Here is a 13,211-nt window from a genome sequence, read left to right on the forward strand (position 1 = left end):
GCTTCCTGCCCATCTCCTGGGTCGCCACTGCAGACCTTAAAGGCAGGGTCAGCCAGGACCAGCCCATATGGGCATGACCCCTTCCCTCCACAGCAGTCCTTATCTAGCGTCTGACTAAATCAGCGTGCAGGGCTGCACGCCGCACCTTCTCAGTCAGGGACAGAGGTGTGGACGCTGTGGGGAGGAGGGCCTGTACCTTGGGCAGGTATGGTAGCTACCATACCTCTGGGGCGAGGTCAAGGGAGGTTGTCTGGCAGGTTTGCAGTCGCCCCAGGAAGACCTGATCCTGGATTTTGGGTCATGAGTAAAATCAAGAGGGAAATGGGGAGTCCCTGGAACAGGGAGAAAGTCACCATTGGGATGCTCCAGGGACCCAGGGCCAGGTGGGAGCCTGAGAACATTCACGTTCCCTCAGACGGGTGTATATGGGGCCCCTCATGTGTCAAGTGCTGTGCTGGAGTCTGGGGTCCCACCTTCTCCCTCAGTGAAAACCTGTTCCCTCTGTTTGGTCTCTGCTAAAGGTGCCAGACACCGGTCACCGTTCTATCCCGGATCCTAAGTTTAGGGACGCCAAATGCAAGTTCTTTCAAGGAAGGACTCAGTGGTGGAGGTTGGGGCACATCTGGATGCACTCAAGAAGCTGGAGAACAGTGTGTGGGGAAAGGAGAGAAGAGCCCCCAGCAGGCAGGCTGTGAGTGGGGCCGGGGCTGGGGGAGGCCAGGCAGAAGTGGGCCAGGTCAGCAGGAGTAGGCGTCCCTGGTCAGGGTGCCTGGCGGGGGTGCAGATCCTGTCCGACACAGAGGTGAAGGTGCAGATTCCCGAGGGGAAGGGCCGACCCAGATGTGCCGTCCTGGCAAGAGTGGGCTCTCAGAGCCGAACTCAGTGGTGAAGTCTGCATTTCAGAGGGAGCAATGGGCTTTCAGCAGAAGCATTCACGGTACATACCTTCAAAGCCCGAGTTAGCGCCTCTGACACGGACTGACAGGTTTGACGTGCCAAAACTCCGTTTCCACGAACCACCTCGGAGGCACATGAATCCCTTATTGCTCATTTCCCTGCTCTCAACCAGCTGTTGGGCTCAACAATCAGCAACCAGGATGTCATCCAGTTTGATGCTCATATTCTGTGTGGGCTTCGAAATTCCTTTGCGAATCTGGTTTTTCCTAACCACGTGCAATTTTATAGACCAGCAAAGACTGGGAAGTTACTGCAAGCCTTCTGGGAAAGTAGGGGGATGACTGCTTTTCAAACAGATTTTGAAGGAAGCTCTGCTCAAAGGAGGACAGCGGCATCGGTGACCTCAGGATTTCCTCAGCGTCCTGTGATTTCACAGGAGGAAGGTGTTAAATGTGGAGGCCTGGTCCCAGTATCCACAGTGGACAGGAGGATGAGGTTTGTTTGTGTTTCAGACGCACATTCCTCAGGAGCAACTGTTTAATGTGGTCACCTCACACCAGTCATCTCAGCACCCTATAAATAGCAACTTGTGAAAACATGGGAAAAAAACAATTTTTCTTTATTTCTGCCTTCAAAACCAAATGCTGTTGCTGTTGCTGAAATGATTTTGAAGCTGCAACCAGAACTTGTGACCAGATTCCTAGAAACCATTCTGCCTGCTTCATGTACCCGTTGGGAACAGCTTACCGTCACGAGGAGGGTGTGTGGCCCAGTCGGCCAGCCCGCTCCATCCGCACCTCCAGATGCTCCAGAGCGCAGGGCCCGCGCTGCGCACCACAGAGCATGCGTGCAGGAGCATCCCTCCTCCTCGGCCTCCCTGCTGCTCTGCTCTCCTCCCAGTTTCTTCCACCTTCAGCCCTGGGGGTGGCCTCTGGGGGAGCGGTCCTGCTTCTCAACCCCCATCTGCAGGCTCCCTGGGCTCCCGCCTCCTCAGACCCTTTGCCCCCCTGGCAAATGGTGTTCATGCCAATCACTTTTGTCATTGCTGCCCTGGAGAAGTTTTGGAATGAGGAGGGCTTGAAATTTGTTTTCAGGGGAAGCAGGGAACCCAGTGACTTGCTGCAGAACCCAGGACGACACCCTCCCAGGCCAGCAGGTGGCCAGAGCCCTGTGAGCCCCATGGAGGCTCGCTGGGGACCTTTCCCAGTAAGGGGCTCGAGGAACTCTGAGAGCACATTGTCACTCTGGGACCCAGACTGAGTAGCGAGGTGCAGACTGCAGGGCAGGAACGTCGGCAGACACCCAGGCAGGCACACGGTGAGGCCCGGTGCCCAGAGTGGGGCTGGCATGGACGGGTATCACCACCTCCACTCCCTGACACACGCCCAGCGTGGTGGCACTGGCCTTGTGGGAGGTTACTTGGGCACCAGGAAGAAGACGGAGCATGCAGCTGCCCGTGGGCTCCCTCACTGTGCTGTGCTGTGTGCATGTTGCCATAACCCTGTTTGCTCATACAACCCGGAGGACACTGATGCATGTGTGCGTGCTTTGCAGGAATTTCCTGAAGCCAGAGGACTGTGGTGGCTTCTGCTTCTTTGGCATCCAGTAAAAACTTGAAAATTAAGTGTCCGGCCTCAAAGAGAGATGACTGAGCCCTCCTTGTTGATGCACACGCTTAGCAACCACTCGGGCCACTGTGTGTGAGACCCAGGCAGGCCCCACATATGGCCCAAGAGCCCCTCAGCTGTCGACCAGAACCACGTACCTTTTTTCTTTGTAAGAACACCCCTTCCCAGCACTTCTGTTTGTTCAGGCTTCCCTTAAGTCCTGTGCCACTTGGGTCCCGCAGCGGTAGAATGAGCCCTGAGTAAGATGGTCCCTCTCTACGCACACTTCTCCCAGAGCAGAAGCAGGAGAAACACCTGCTGCATCTTTAAGTTTTTATCACAAGTGAATCTTCGAAGGAACTTCAGGAAATCCACTCTGTTCCGTCATCTGGATGTTGGCGTTCAGACTGCCATGAGGCCTCACTGCTTCTCCTTCAGGTGGTGGCCTCCCACCACCCTGGCTTTGGCTCAGGCAACAGCAGGATCTGTAATCCCAGTGAGAGGAGTGGAAATAAGCTGAATTTAAGGGTCATGTTTCCATTTTCAGTTTTATTTCTGAGGAATATGCAGAAGTAGTTAAATTTTTTCATAGAGGGCAAAAAGTAGAACTCTCGTAACTATCTCAAGTGACTATACTTCAGATTTATTAAATTATTAAAGTACAGATAAGAAGCTTTCCATTTCAAAAAGGAAATTATTTTTTCATTTCTTGGTGGAAGAAAATGCTAAGAATTACTCATCCCTACCCCACCCACAGCACATAACTTCTACACACTGATGTGGACAATTCATCCTAAGGTACAAACTGTGTTCTCACTCGTCTGAAAATTAACATCCATCTTCTTAGCAATAGCAACAAATCCTAATAGTAAAAAAACCACTCAAGTAGGAATATATGAGAAATATAAAACATTGCAAAACTGTGTAGTTTTAATTCATGATAACTGAAAATTTTACCTAAACTGGGTGAGAGAAATAGAAAATGACTCAAATAAAAAAGCAAGAATGTTTTTTCTATGTGTTTTTCTATGGCTTATTCATGAAATGAATATTTATGGAAGGTCATCCACAAGAAGCCACATAACAAAAATGTAAATATATACAATTAATACAAATAAAGTACCAGTTATTTCTGAGGCCTATCCAGTCAAAATAGGGGATCAACATTGGGGATTACAAAAAGCCTAAAATCTGTTTATCACTACAAGAAACTTAAAAAGTAAAGCTTTAGAAAATATGAGTGAAGAAGCAAGCACTAGGTAAATAAAATAATTTCATTGCTGAATGATCTGGCCTCAATGTACTCTAGCAAACAGAAATCAAGGAGGCTTGTTTAAAGTCATAAAACATGTCAAAAAAAACCCCAAAACCAACAGGGTTGGAACCCCAACAGGGCACACATACCTCATACTATAGACAAAAATTACAAGTGGGTCCCAGACCTGCATGCACAAACTAAGACTGCAAAACCACCAGAAGAAACAGGAGAAAATCTTCATGACCTTGGTCAGACAAAGATTCCTTAGCTATGACACCAACACCATGATCTATAAAAGAAAACCATGACAAGGTGGACTTCATCAAAATTGAAAACTTTCCCTCAAAAGCCACTGTCACTAAAATGAAAAAACAAGCCAGGAGTTGCGAGAAAATGTGGTGCAAAACACAGATCTGACAAAGGACCTGTATCTGGAATATACAAAATCCCAAAACTCAGCAATAAGACAAACAACCCAATGAAATACCAGCAAAGATTTGAACACACTTGACCAAAAAAAGATATATGAATGGCAGAGAAGCACATAAACATATGTTCAACATCAGTAGTCATTGGAGAAATACAACTTGTAACCAAAATGAGATAACACAACAAAACTTGACGATAGCAAGGACTTGGTATTGCTCATGGGAATGCAAAATGGCACAACCACTCCAGTTTCTTCAGACGTTAGAATGCACTTACCATGTGACCCAGCAATCCTACTGCTAGATATTTACCCAAGAGAAATGAAAACTTACGTCTGCATAGAGTTTATAGTGGCTTTGTTGATGGTTGCCACAAACTGGAAACAACCCAGATGTCCTCTAGCTGGTGAGTGGGTGAATGAGTTGGAGTGCCTGCATGCTTCTCCTCAGCAATAGAAAGGGATGATCTAGGAACCCTCACAGCATGGGTAAATCATGAATGCACTGTGCTCAGTGAAAGAAGCCAGTACTGGGTAAGTCCATGCGTATGATATCCGAAAAAGGCAAATTTATGCACAGAGAAAACAGATCAGTAGTTGCCAGAGGCTGGTGGGCTTGGCAAAGGAGCATGAGGAAATTGGGGGATGCTGAACTGTTGTATATATCTTCACTGTGATGGTGGTTCCATGACTATAAGTTCTGTCAAAATTTAGAGAACTCCATATTTAAAAGGGTGAATTTTAATATATGTAAATTATAACCAAGAAACTTGATTACATTAAAATTTATAAGGTGAAATAATGTCCATTTAGAGCAAAGACCGTTACATTTTATGCATTCTAGGTGCTTGGGAACAATATCAAAGCAGAAGTAGCACCCCTCAAAGTTAGACAATTCTATTGAGTCAGTGAAGTTAAAAATTACAAAGCTAATTGGTATTTCTTTCTTATTTCAGAACACATCTCCTCCCATAATTCATAGTATTGTGTTGTTGGTGAATAAAGAATCAGGATTTAGGCCTGACAAGGATAGAACAATTCAGGTAATTGTTGTAGACCCTCAGGGTTAGATATGACTCTGGGTGATGCGTAAAATTAAATGTTAGGACACGTAGATGAGATAAAACATAGCGAAAACTTTATGTGAATTCTGGCTGCATCCATATAAGAGCCTGAAAACCCATCACCGATCCCTTAAGTTTTTGCAGGACCCTAAAGAGGGTAATATCAGAAAACTTTTAAAAATCTAATTTTTCTTCTCCACCTCATTTGCTTTCTCAAATCCTCTTCTTGCTTCTTTCTCTTTTATCTAAAAATTCTTTATTTTGCCTTCATTCTTGAAGGATTTTTTGCTAGATATAGAATTCTGGCTTACAGTAGGTTTTTGTTTGTTTCTCCAGCACTTTAAAGGTGTCATTCTGTTGTCTTCTGGCCTCCATAATTTCTTCCCCCCCCCTTTTTTTAACTGCAAAATGGTGGTTCTACCTCCATAGTTTCTGATGAAAAGTTTGTTGTAATTCAAGTAATTGTTCACCTATAGAAAATGTGTCATTTTCCTTTGGTTACTTCCAAAATTTTCTCTTTCTTTTCAGCAAATTGACTATAATGTGACTAGGCATGGTTCTCTTCATCTTTATCCTTTCAGGTTGGGCTGAACTTGAATTTTTAAAATTATGTCTATCACTAAATTCAGGAAATTTTCATTCATTATTTCTTGAAGTGTTTTTTTCTGCCTCATTCTCGTCCCTCATTCTAGGATTTCAATTACACACACTGATATTGCCCCATAGGTCTTTTTTTGTTTTTCACTCTTTATTGCACTTTTACTTTTTGAAATTTCAGGAAGTGATAGTCTAGAAGTTTTCTTTCTCTTTCTTTCTTTTCAAAAACAATTTTACTGAGATATAATTGATGTCCCATACAAATAATTTATCAAACCGCATCAGTGATTTTTAGTATATGCATGGAATTGTGCAACTGTCCCACAATCTAATTTTATTTTTTCCAAATTTTTATTTAAATTCTAGTTAGTTAACATACAGTGCAATATTGGTTTTAGGAGTAGAATTCGGTGATTCATCACTTATATACAACACCCAGTGCTCATCATAACAAGTGTCATTCTTAATACCCATCCCCCATCTGGCCCATCCACCACCCACCTCCCTCCATCAACCCTCCATGTGTTCTCTGTTGTTAAGAGTCTCTTATGGTTTGGCTCCCTCTCTCTGTTTTTCCCACTTCCCCTATGTTCATCTGTTTTGTTTCTTAAGTTCCACATGTGAGTGAAATCATGTGATATTTGTCTTTCTCTGACTGATTTATTTTGCTTAGCATAAACTCTCTAGCTCTATTCACATCATTGCAAATGGCAGGATTTCATATTTTTTGATGGCTGAGTAATATTCCATTGTATATATGTACCACATCTTCTTTATCCATTCATCAGTTGGTGGATGTTTGGCCTCTTTCCATAGTTTGGCTATTACTGATAATGCTGCTATAAACATCAGGTTGCATATATCCCTTTGAATTAGTATTTTTGTATCCTTTGGGTAAATACCCAGTAGTGCAATTGCTGGGTGATAGGGTAGTTGTATTTTTAACCATTTGAAGAACCTCCATACTGTTCTCCAGAGTGGCTGCCCTCCCACCAACAGTGCACGAGGGTTCCCCTTTCTCCACATCCTTGCCAACACCTGTTGTTTCTTGTGTTGTTGATTTTAGCCGTTCTGACAGGTGTGAGGTGATACCTCACTGAGGTTTTCATTTGTATTTCCCTGATGATAGGTAATGTTGAGCATCTTTTCCTATGTCTGTTAGCCATCTGGATATCTTCTTTGAAAAAAGGTCTGTTTGTAACTTCTGCCCATTTTTCAACTGGATTATTTGTTTTTTGGGGTGTTGAGTTTTTTAAGTTCTTTATTTATTTTGGATACTAACCCTTTAATCAGAGATGTCATTTGCAAATATCTTTTCCTACTCCGTGAGTTGCCTTTTAGTTTTGTTGGTTGTTTCCTTTACTGTGCAGAAGCTTTTTATTTTGATAAAGTCCCAAAAATTTATTTTTGGTTTTATTTCCCTTATTTCAGGAGACATATCTAGAACAGGTTGTTACGGCAGATGTCAGAGAGGTTACTGCCTGTGCTCTCGTCTAGGATTTTTATGGTTTCAGGTCTCACATTTAGGTCTTTTATCCATTTTGAGTTTACTTTTGTGTATGGTGTAAGAAGTGGTCTAGTTTCATTCTTTTGCATGTTGTTGTCCAGTTTTCCCAACACCATTCGTTGAAGAGACTTTTATCCAATAGATATTCTTTCCTGCTTTCTGGAAGATTAGTTGACCTTATAGTTGTGGGTCCATTTCTGGGTTTTCTGTTCTGTTCCATTGATCCCATGTGTCCATTTTTGTGCCAGTACCATACTGTTTTGATTACTACGGCTTTGTAATATAACTTGAAGGTCAGAATTATGATGCCTCTAGCTTTGCTTCTCTTTTTCAAGGTTGCTTTGGCTATTCGGGGTCTTTTGTGGTTCCATACAAATTTTACGGTTGTTCCACTTCTATGAAGAATGCTGGTGGTATTTTTATAGGGATTGCATTAAATGTGTAGATTGCTTTGGGTAGTATGGACATTTTAAATTCTGGTTCAGGCGTAGTACTTGTATCTATTTTGATTAGTTCCCTAGCGGTGACCTCTTCTCATTCTTCCTTTTGGGATGAATTCCTCCATCTCGCATTTTGTCTAGGCCTCTGTCCTTTGTGACTTAGGAAAGCCTGTGCCTAGTCCTGTTTCCGTTAGAGCTGAAGCTTTGCAGCACTTTGATCAGAAGACCTGGTGCATGCAAGGGATCTGTACTAGTCTTCTAGGGGAGAGGCCCGCTGCTACTCTGGCTCTCAATTATACTTGCTGTAGTTAAAAAGGCACCTGCACAGGGTTAAAAAGGCAGAGCACCAAGGAGCAGAGCTTGGTGTAAGCGGCTCAAGCCTCCACTGTGTGCACTGTGCTGCTTGCTGAGTCTGTCCATGCTGCTGGGAGGGGTGAAAAATAGTGTCAGCCCTCTCTCTTCTCCAGAGAGCGGAGTTTCTACCCCCTGCTGTTCAGGACACCCTCACAGAAGAGCAAACAATCTCCCATCTTGTGTCCCACGCTCCCACCAGATTCCAGCCTTCACCCTGTCTGTGTCAGAGCTGTGTGCGCACTCAGCAGCGCGGTGCTCCCGTGTTTTATCTCGGGCTTGCGGCTGGGTTTCAAAATCCCAAATTTTAGGCACCTGGCCCGGTGCAGAACCAAGTGGGTACTCTGGGGGAGGGTCACGCCCCACTGTGGCTGGTGCCTTTTGTCCCAGAAAAGCAGCTGCACAACTGCACAGGAGCTTGGATTTTGTGGTCAAGTGTAGCAAAGAGCTGGCATCCAGGTTAGCTGCCCTCAGCAGACATTTCTGCCCTACGCTAATGAATGGGGCAGCTCCCTGGCGCCCAGGCTCTTTTGTCCCTAGAGAGGCAGTGCTGCCTCTCCCAAATGCACCCCAAGAAGGGGGACTGTCTCTCCCAGTGCGACCCAGGGGATCGTGCTCTGTGGTCCTGGGCCTCTGCCCCCCTTCTCCACAGGAGCACCACTTTGTCCACCAGGCCCGACCCTGGCAATGGTGCAGACTCCTGAAGTTTCAGACTTTCAGTTCCACTGCGTATGAAAACTCACAATAATCAGCCCCTCTCATTTTCCCGGTCAGTGGTTTTGGGGAAGTGTTTTTCTTGTGCAGTTCCCTGTGTGCTGCTTTATCTCTTTCTTTCTCTCCTCTCTCCATGATCAGAGTTCTGCCTCCTCTGCAGTGCTCACATTTCTTTTCTCCCCCAAATCACGTGTCTCTGCACCTCCTACCTTTCACAATGTGGCCTCCAGCTAGTTGTGCAGTTTGTTCTCTCAGTCCTCAGATTCATATCCTGGGTATTCGAAATTATTTGATAATTACCTAGCTGTGTTCGAGGGATGAGGCAAGCATAAGGTCGTCTCACTACTTCGTCATCTTAACTCCTCCCCAAATGATCTTGCCCCATTGGTCTTGGAGAATCATTTTTCTCCCACTTATTTTCTCTCTCTTCTTCAGATCAGATTGTTTCTATTGCTCTATCTTCAAAGTTACTAACTCCATACTCTATTCATCTCCATTCAGCTATTAAGCCTATCTAGTGATATTTTTTACTTCAGATGTTATATTTTTCAAATATAAAACACCCAGTGGTTTTCAACATATATTTTCTTTGACTCTGTTAAGATCTCCTATTCTCTAAATAATTGCAAGCATTTTTCCTTTACATCATTGAACATAGTTATGACCACTGCTTTAAAGTCCTTGTCTAATATTTACAACATCCAGGTATTTTCTGGGTTGACCTCTGTTGACTGTCATTTCCCTTGAGAATGAGTCACATTTTCCTGATTCTTCATGTGTCAAGTAATTTGGGATTGTATTCTGGACATGTGAATATTCTGTTGAATAACGTTGACCGTGCTGACTCTGGATTCTATTATAAACCTCCACAGTGGACTGTTTTGAAATGCATTTAACTTGGTTGGACTCAAACTGAAAACTCTCCCCTATGTACATCCAGTTCAGTTCTTTTTGCCTTTAGCTATCCAGAGTCTTCCCCATGCATACATGGTTCAGGGTCAGCCAGAGTCCTGGGCACAGTTTACACACCACTGAAGCTCCTTTCCCCTGGCTTTCTCCCTTGTGGGACTCGATGTCTACATTCCAACCCAGCTCTATTTTCTGGTTCTTCAGGCCAGAAAGATGCCTGTTTTCTACCAGAGCCTCAGTCAATCCAGTCTCCCGTGTTGGCATCCTGCCTTCAGGCCAGAGCCAAGCAGAGGGGGGAGTTGACCCCATGCTGCTCCCCTCATCCATGTTCCAGTGGCCCTCCTCAGTGAGCCTGACCTTGTTTGCCCTCTGGAGCTTTCAGGTGCCTGTTGTTCTACCTCGTCCCAAATTGTCTGGGCAGGGCCAACTCTGCCATCTCAGAGTAGCACATCCTTGATTTATTCTTCTTCCCTTCCTCCCCTATCTTCTTGCCTTCTCTCCCTTTTCAGTTTTTCCATTTTTTGGTCTTATTTGGAAACTTTCTGTAATTTCTCTTTGCTACCTTTTCCTTTCACTTCTCCCCAACTTCATTTCTGTACCCAACCACTTTCAGCCCACTAATGCCACCAGCAAGGCAGGGTCCCTGGATTAAACCTCTCTCTCCACCCTCTCGGTGGTGGTTCTCCCTGGAGTGAGCCATCACAGTGGTCTTCCTGATGGGTGCATCTGTGGCCGTAACCAGTGAATGCTTCTCCTTGGCAGTGTGAGGTGGTCGGCTCCCTGAAGGCCTTGCACAAGCTTGTTGACAGCTCGCAGCTGACCACAGACCTCGATGGCTCCTTTCCTTACAGCCACAGTGACTGGATCTGCTTCCGTAGGGTAAGGTAAAGCCACTGCACCTGCCAGTCTCCTGGGACTTCTCCTCATGCAGATGTTTTTACTCACACCTGAAACAGGTGTCCCTGCCCCGAATGTCGTGCCCATCACAGCTGCCATTCCCGGGCTGTTGGAGAGCCACACTGTGGCGGGCTTGGGAGTGCTGCTGAAGTCCAGCTCTGGGCAGGGAGGGTGCTGCTCCCCGGTGCTTCTGTGGATACTAACAGTGTATCTGTCATCTCCTACCTTTCCCACCGTGATAGAAGCTGGAGCCCTTCACCACAAATTGCGAGAATGCCATTGTTTTCCTACAAAATTCACTCCACTCCCTGAATACCCACAGGACTCTAAGCACGGTACAGGTAGGTTCTCTTGTATTTTATTTTGTTGCACAGGTAGGTAGGTGGGAACATAGAGGTTTAGCCAAATCTATCATCCATAGCAGAAATTTTCAAACCCTTTTTGACTTGTAAATTCCTTTAAATTAGCAAAGGACTTCCAAAAGATCACTTCTTCCCCATGACCAAAAAAAAAAAAATCCCACCATGCCCAGAAGAGAAATACCACCACAATCACTACATTTGCTGGTGTGCCACTGAGGCCTGAGTAATTACTGCTGGGACACAGAGGTGGACTGGCTGGAGGAAAATCAGCAGCCTAGAGACCTGGGGCTGGAGACACCTCAGGGTTTATGGGGTATGCAGGCAAGGTCCACATATCCCTGTCCAAATGCCAGGCTTTCCTCCTGCTGCCAACTTTCAAACTTCCCTCCTTTCTCCTCTCCTTAATCTCACCCATCTCTTGGGTGAGAGCATCTAGGACCCCACTACCTCCCTGCTGCATCAAGTGTCAAGTGTGGGTTCGGCCATGGCGCCCTTCTCTCAGCTTGATTGATAAACACAGGAGTGTAGTTCACACCTAACACTCCCCATGGAGGGGAGGGTTCTATGCATGCTTCTCCCACTCCACACAGGAGGTCACAGACTTAATCAGCAAGCATAAAGCAACGATGAATTGTGTGCTGGAAGACGCACTGCTGGTCGCCCTCCGGCTAGAGGGTGGTACCGTGCTGGCGCAGCTGAGGAGGGAGCAGCTTGGCACCAGCCAAGACTGCCGGTGAGTGTCATGCTGGGGCTGCCCATCCCAGGGGTGATGTCCATTTCTGTCACATGCAGCATCTCCCAGGGGGCCAAACCTCTGTTCTTTCTGATGGGCACACTTTGGACTGGAGCCTATCTACATCTGTATCTTCCAAAAAAAAGTAGCAGATTCCTTGGAATGCTCAAGTGGAAGGCAAAACTCATCATAATGGGATTCAGCAGAGGTCCCGACCGAATGCATCTCTGTCTAATTCTGTCCTGGGCTGCCATGCCCACACGCTCACTTTTCCTACCACCTCTGGGGTGCCTGCACCTCCAGGCTTGTCCTCCTTGGAGCCTTCCGTTCGTGTCAGATGGAAGGGAGGCAAAGAGTGCAGTTGTGCTTTTTTCACGAGGTTGTCACTGACAGCATATTCCTCGGGTGATTGCCCCTAAGCAACTAGAGGTCAGGATTGGGCTTTCTGACACTTTCTCTTCCAGGGATGCCATTGAGGTCGCCTCCAGGCTGTACAACCAAGTGGACGAAGAGGTCCATCGGCTTGTCCTCGCCTCCAACAGGTGTCTGCAGGAGCTGGAGAGGCTACGGGAAGGGAGGACGCTCCAGGAGGGACAAGGCCAGGTAAGTATTCCAGAGAAGCCAAAGGAGAAAAACATTTTGAAACTCTGCTCCTGAAGTAACTACTATTATTGCAGTATATTATAATCCAGACTTTTTTCCATATACATATGCATATAAAAGCTTTTCAAAAGCTTGCACATATTTCTAGTTAAATCATTATGCTTTTATCAACCGCTATTCCCATGTAAGTGACTGGGAAGCAGGAGCCCAGGCACAGGCCGCGGTCAGTGTAGGGCAAGGTCGGAAGTGTGTGGAGGCCTTCTCTGCAGGACTGTGTGTCCCTTGGGGCAGGCAGGGTGGGGGGATGGCCACTGCAGGGCATCCCGAGGCTGGGTCCCCAGGATGGCCAGCAAGCACGGTGGTGTGTGGAGGCCTGCACCTCCCTGTGTTCCTCCGGTTCTGGCTCAAGTCCCCGGCTCTCCTGTTTCTCACCCTCGTACACATCACTGCACCTGCATCTTTCACACTTTGTGATTGTTTGCTTTGGACAGGTTCCTAGGCTTGGGATGGCTGGGTTAGGGCTCGCCGGTTCTGAGGTTTTTACCCATTTGCCAAATGGGCCTGCAAGCAGCCTGCCCAGTTGAGATTCTCAGCAGCAGCCTTGAGAGCGTCCCTTCCTCACTGACATGAAAATCACTGCATTTGGAGTTTTTAATGCTACAGTTGAACTTTTTCTTCGTTTGTCTGTGGGTTTTTTGTATTTATTCTCTAACAAATGGCTTTTCCACACACTGACCAACTTCCACAGCTCAGAAGTTTCACTATTATGCATGTTGCTCACACTGACCGTCTGGTTATGTGGCAGATATTTTCCTTGGTTTGTCATTGTCCTTCAACTTTGCTTA

General features: G+C 46.0%; 1 protein-coding gene across 1 annotated transcript in view; it reads left to right on the plus strand.

Annotated features, from left to right (window-relative positions):
- PLEKHG4B (pleckstrin homology and RhoGEF domain containing G4B) overlaps positions 1–13,211 on the plus strand; it is a gene marked incomplete at its 5' end in the record, with an annotated part of 54,247 nt that overhangs the window by 23,074 nt on the left and 17,962 nt on the right. Inside the window, 5 exons of the mRNA XM_081825779.1 lie at positions 5,146–5,232; positions 10,534–10,650; positions 10,911–11,009; positions 11,621–11,763; positions 12,228–12,366. Coding sequence (XP_081681905.1) covers positions 5,146–5,232; positions 10,534–10,650; positions 10,911–11,009; positions 11,621–11,763; positions 12,228–12,366 — 585 coding nt within the window. The remainder of the gene's footprint in view (positions 1–5,145; positions 5,233–10,533; positions 10,651–10,910; positions 11,010–11,620; positions 11,764–12,227; positions 12,367–13,211) is intronic.

The sequence above is a fragment of the Leptonychotes weddellii genome, chromosome 7 (assembly GCF_054177405.1).
Source record: "Leptonychotes weddellii isolate Sample4059 chromosome 7, ASM5417740v2, whole genome shotgun sequence".
NCBI lineage: Eukaryota > Metazoa > Chordata > Mammalia > Carnivora > Phocidae > Leptonychotes > Leptonychotes weddellii.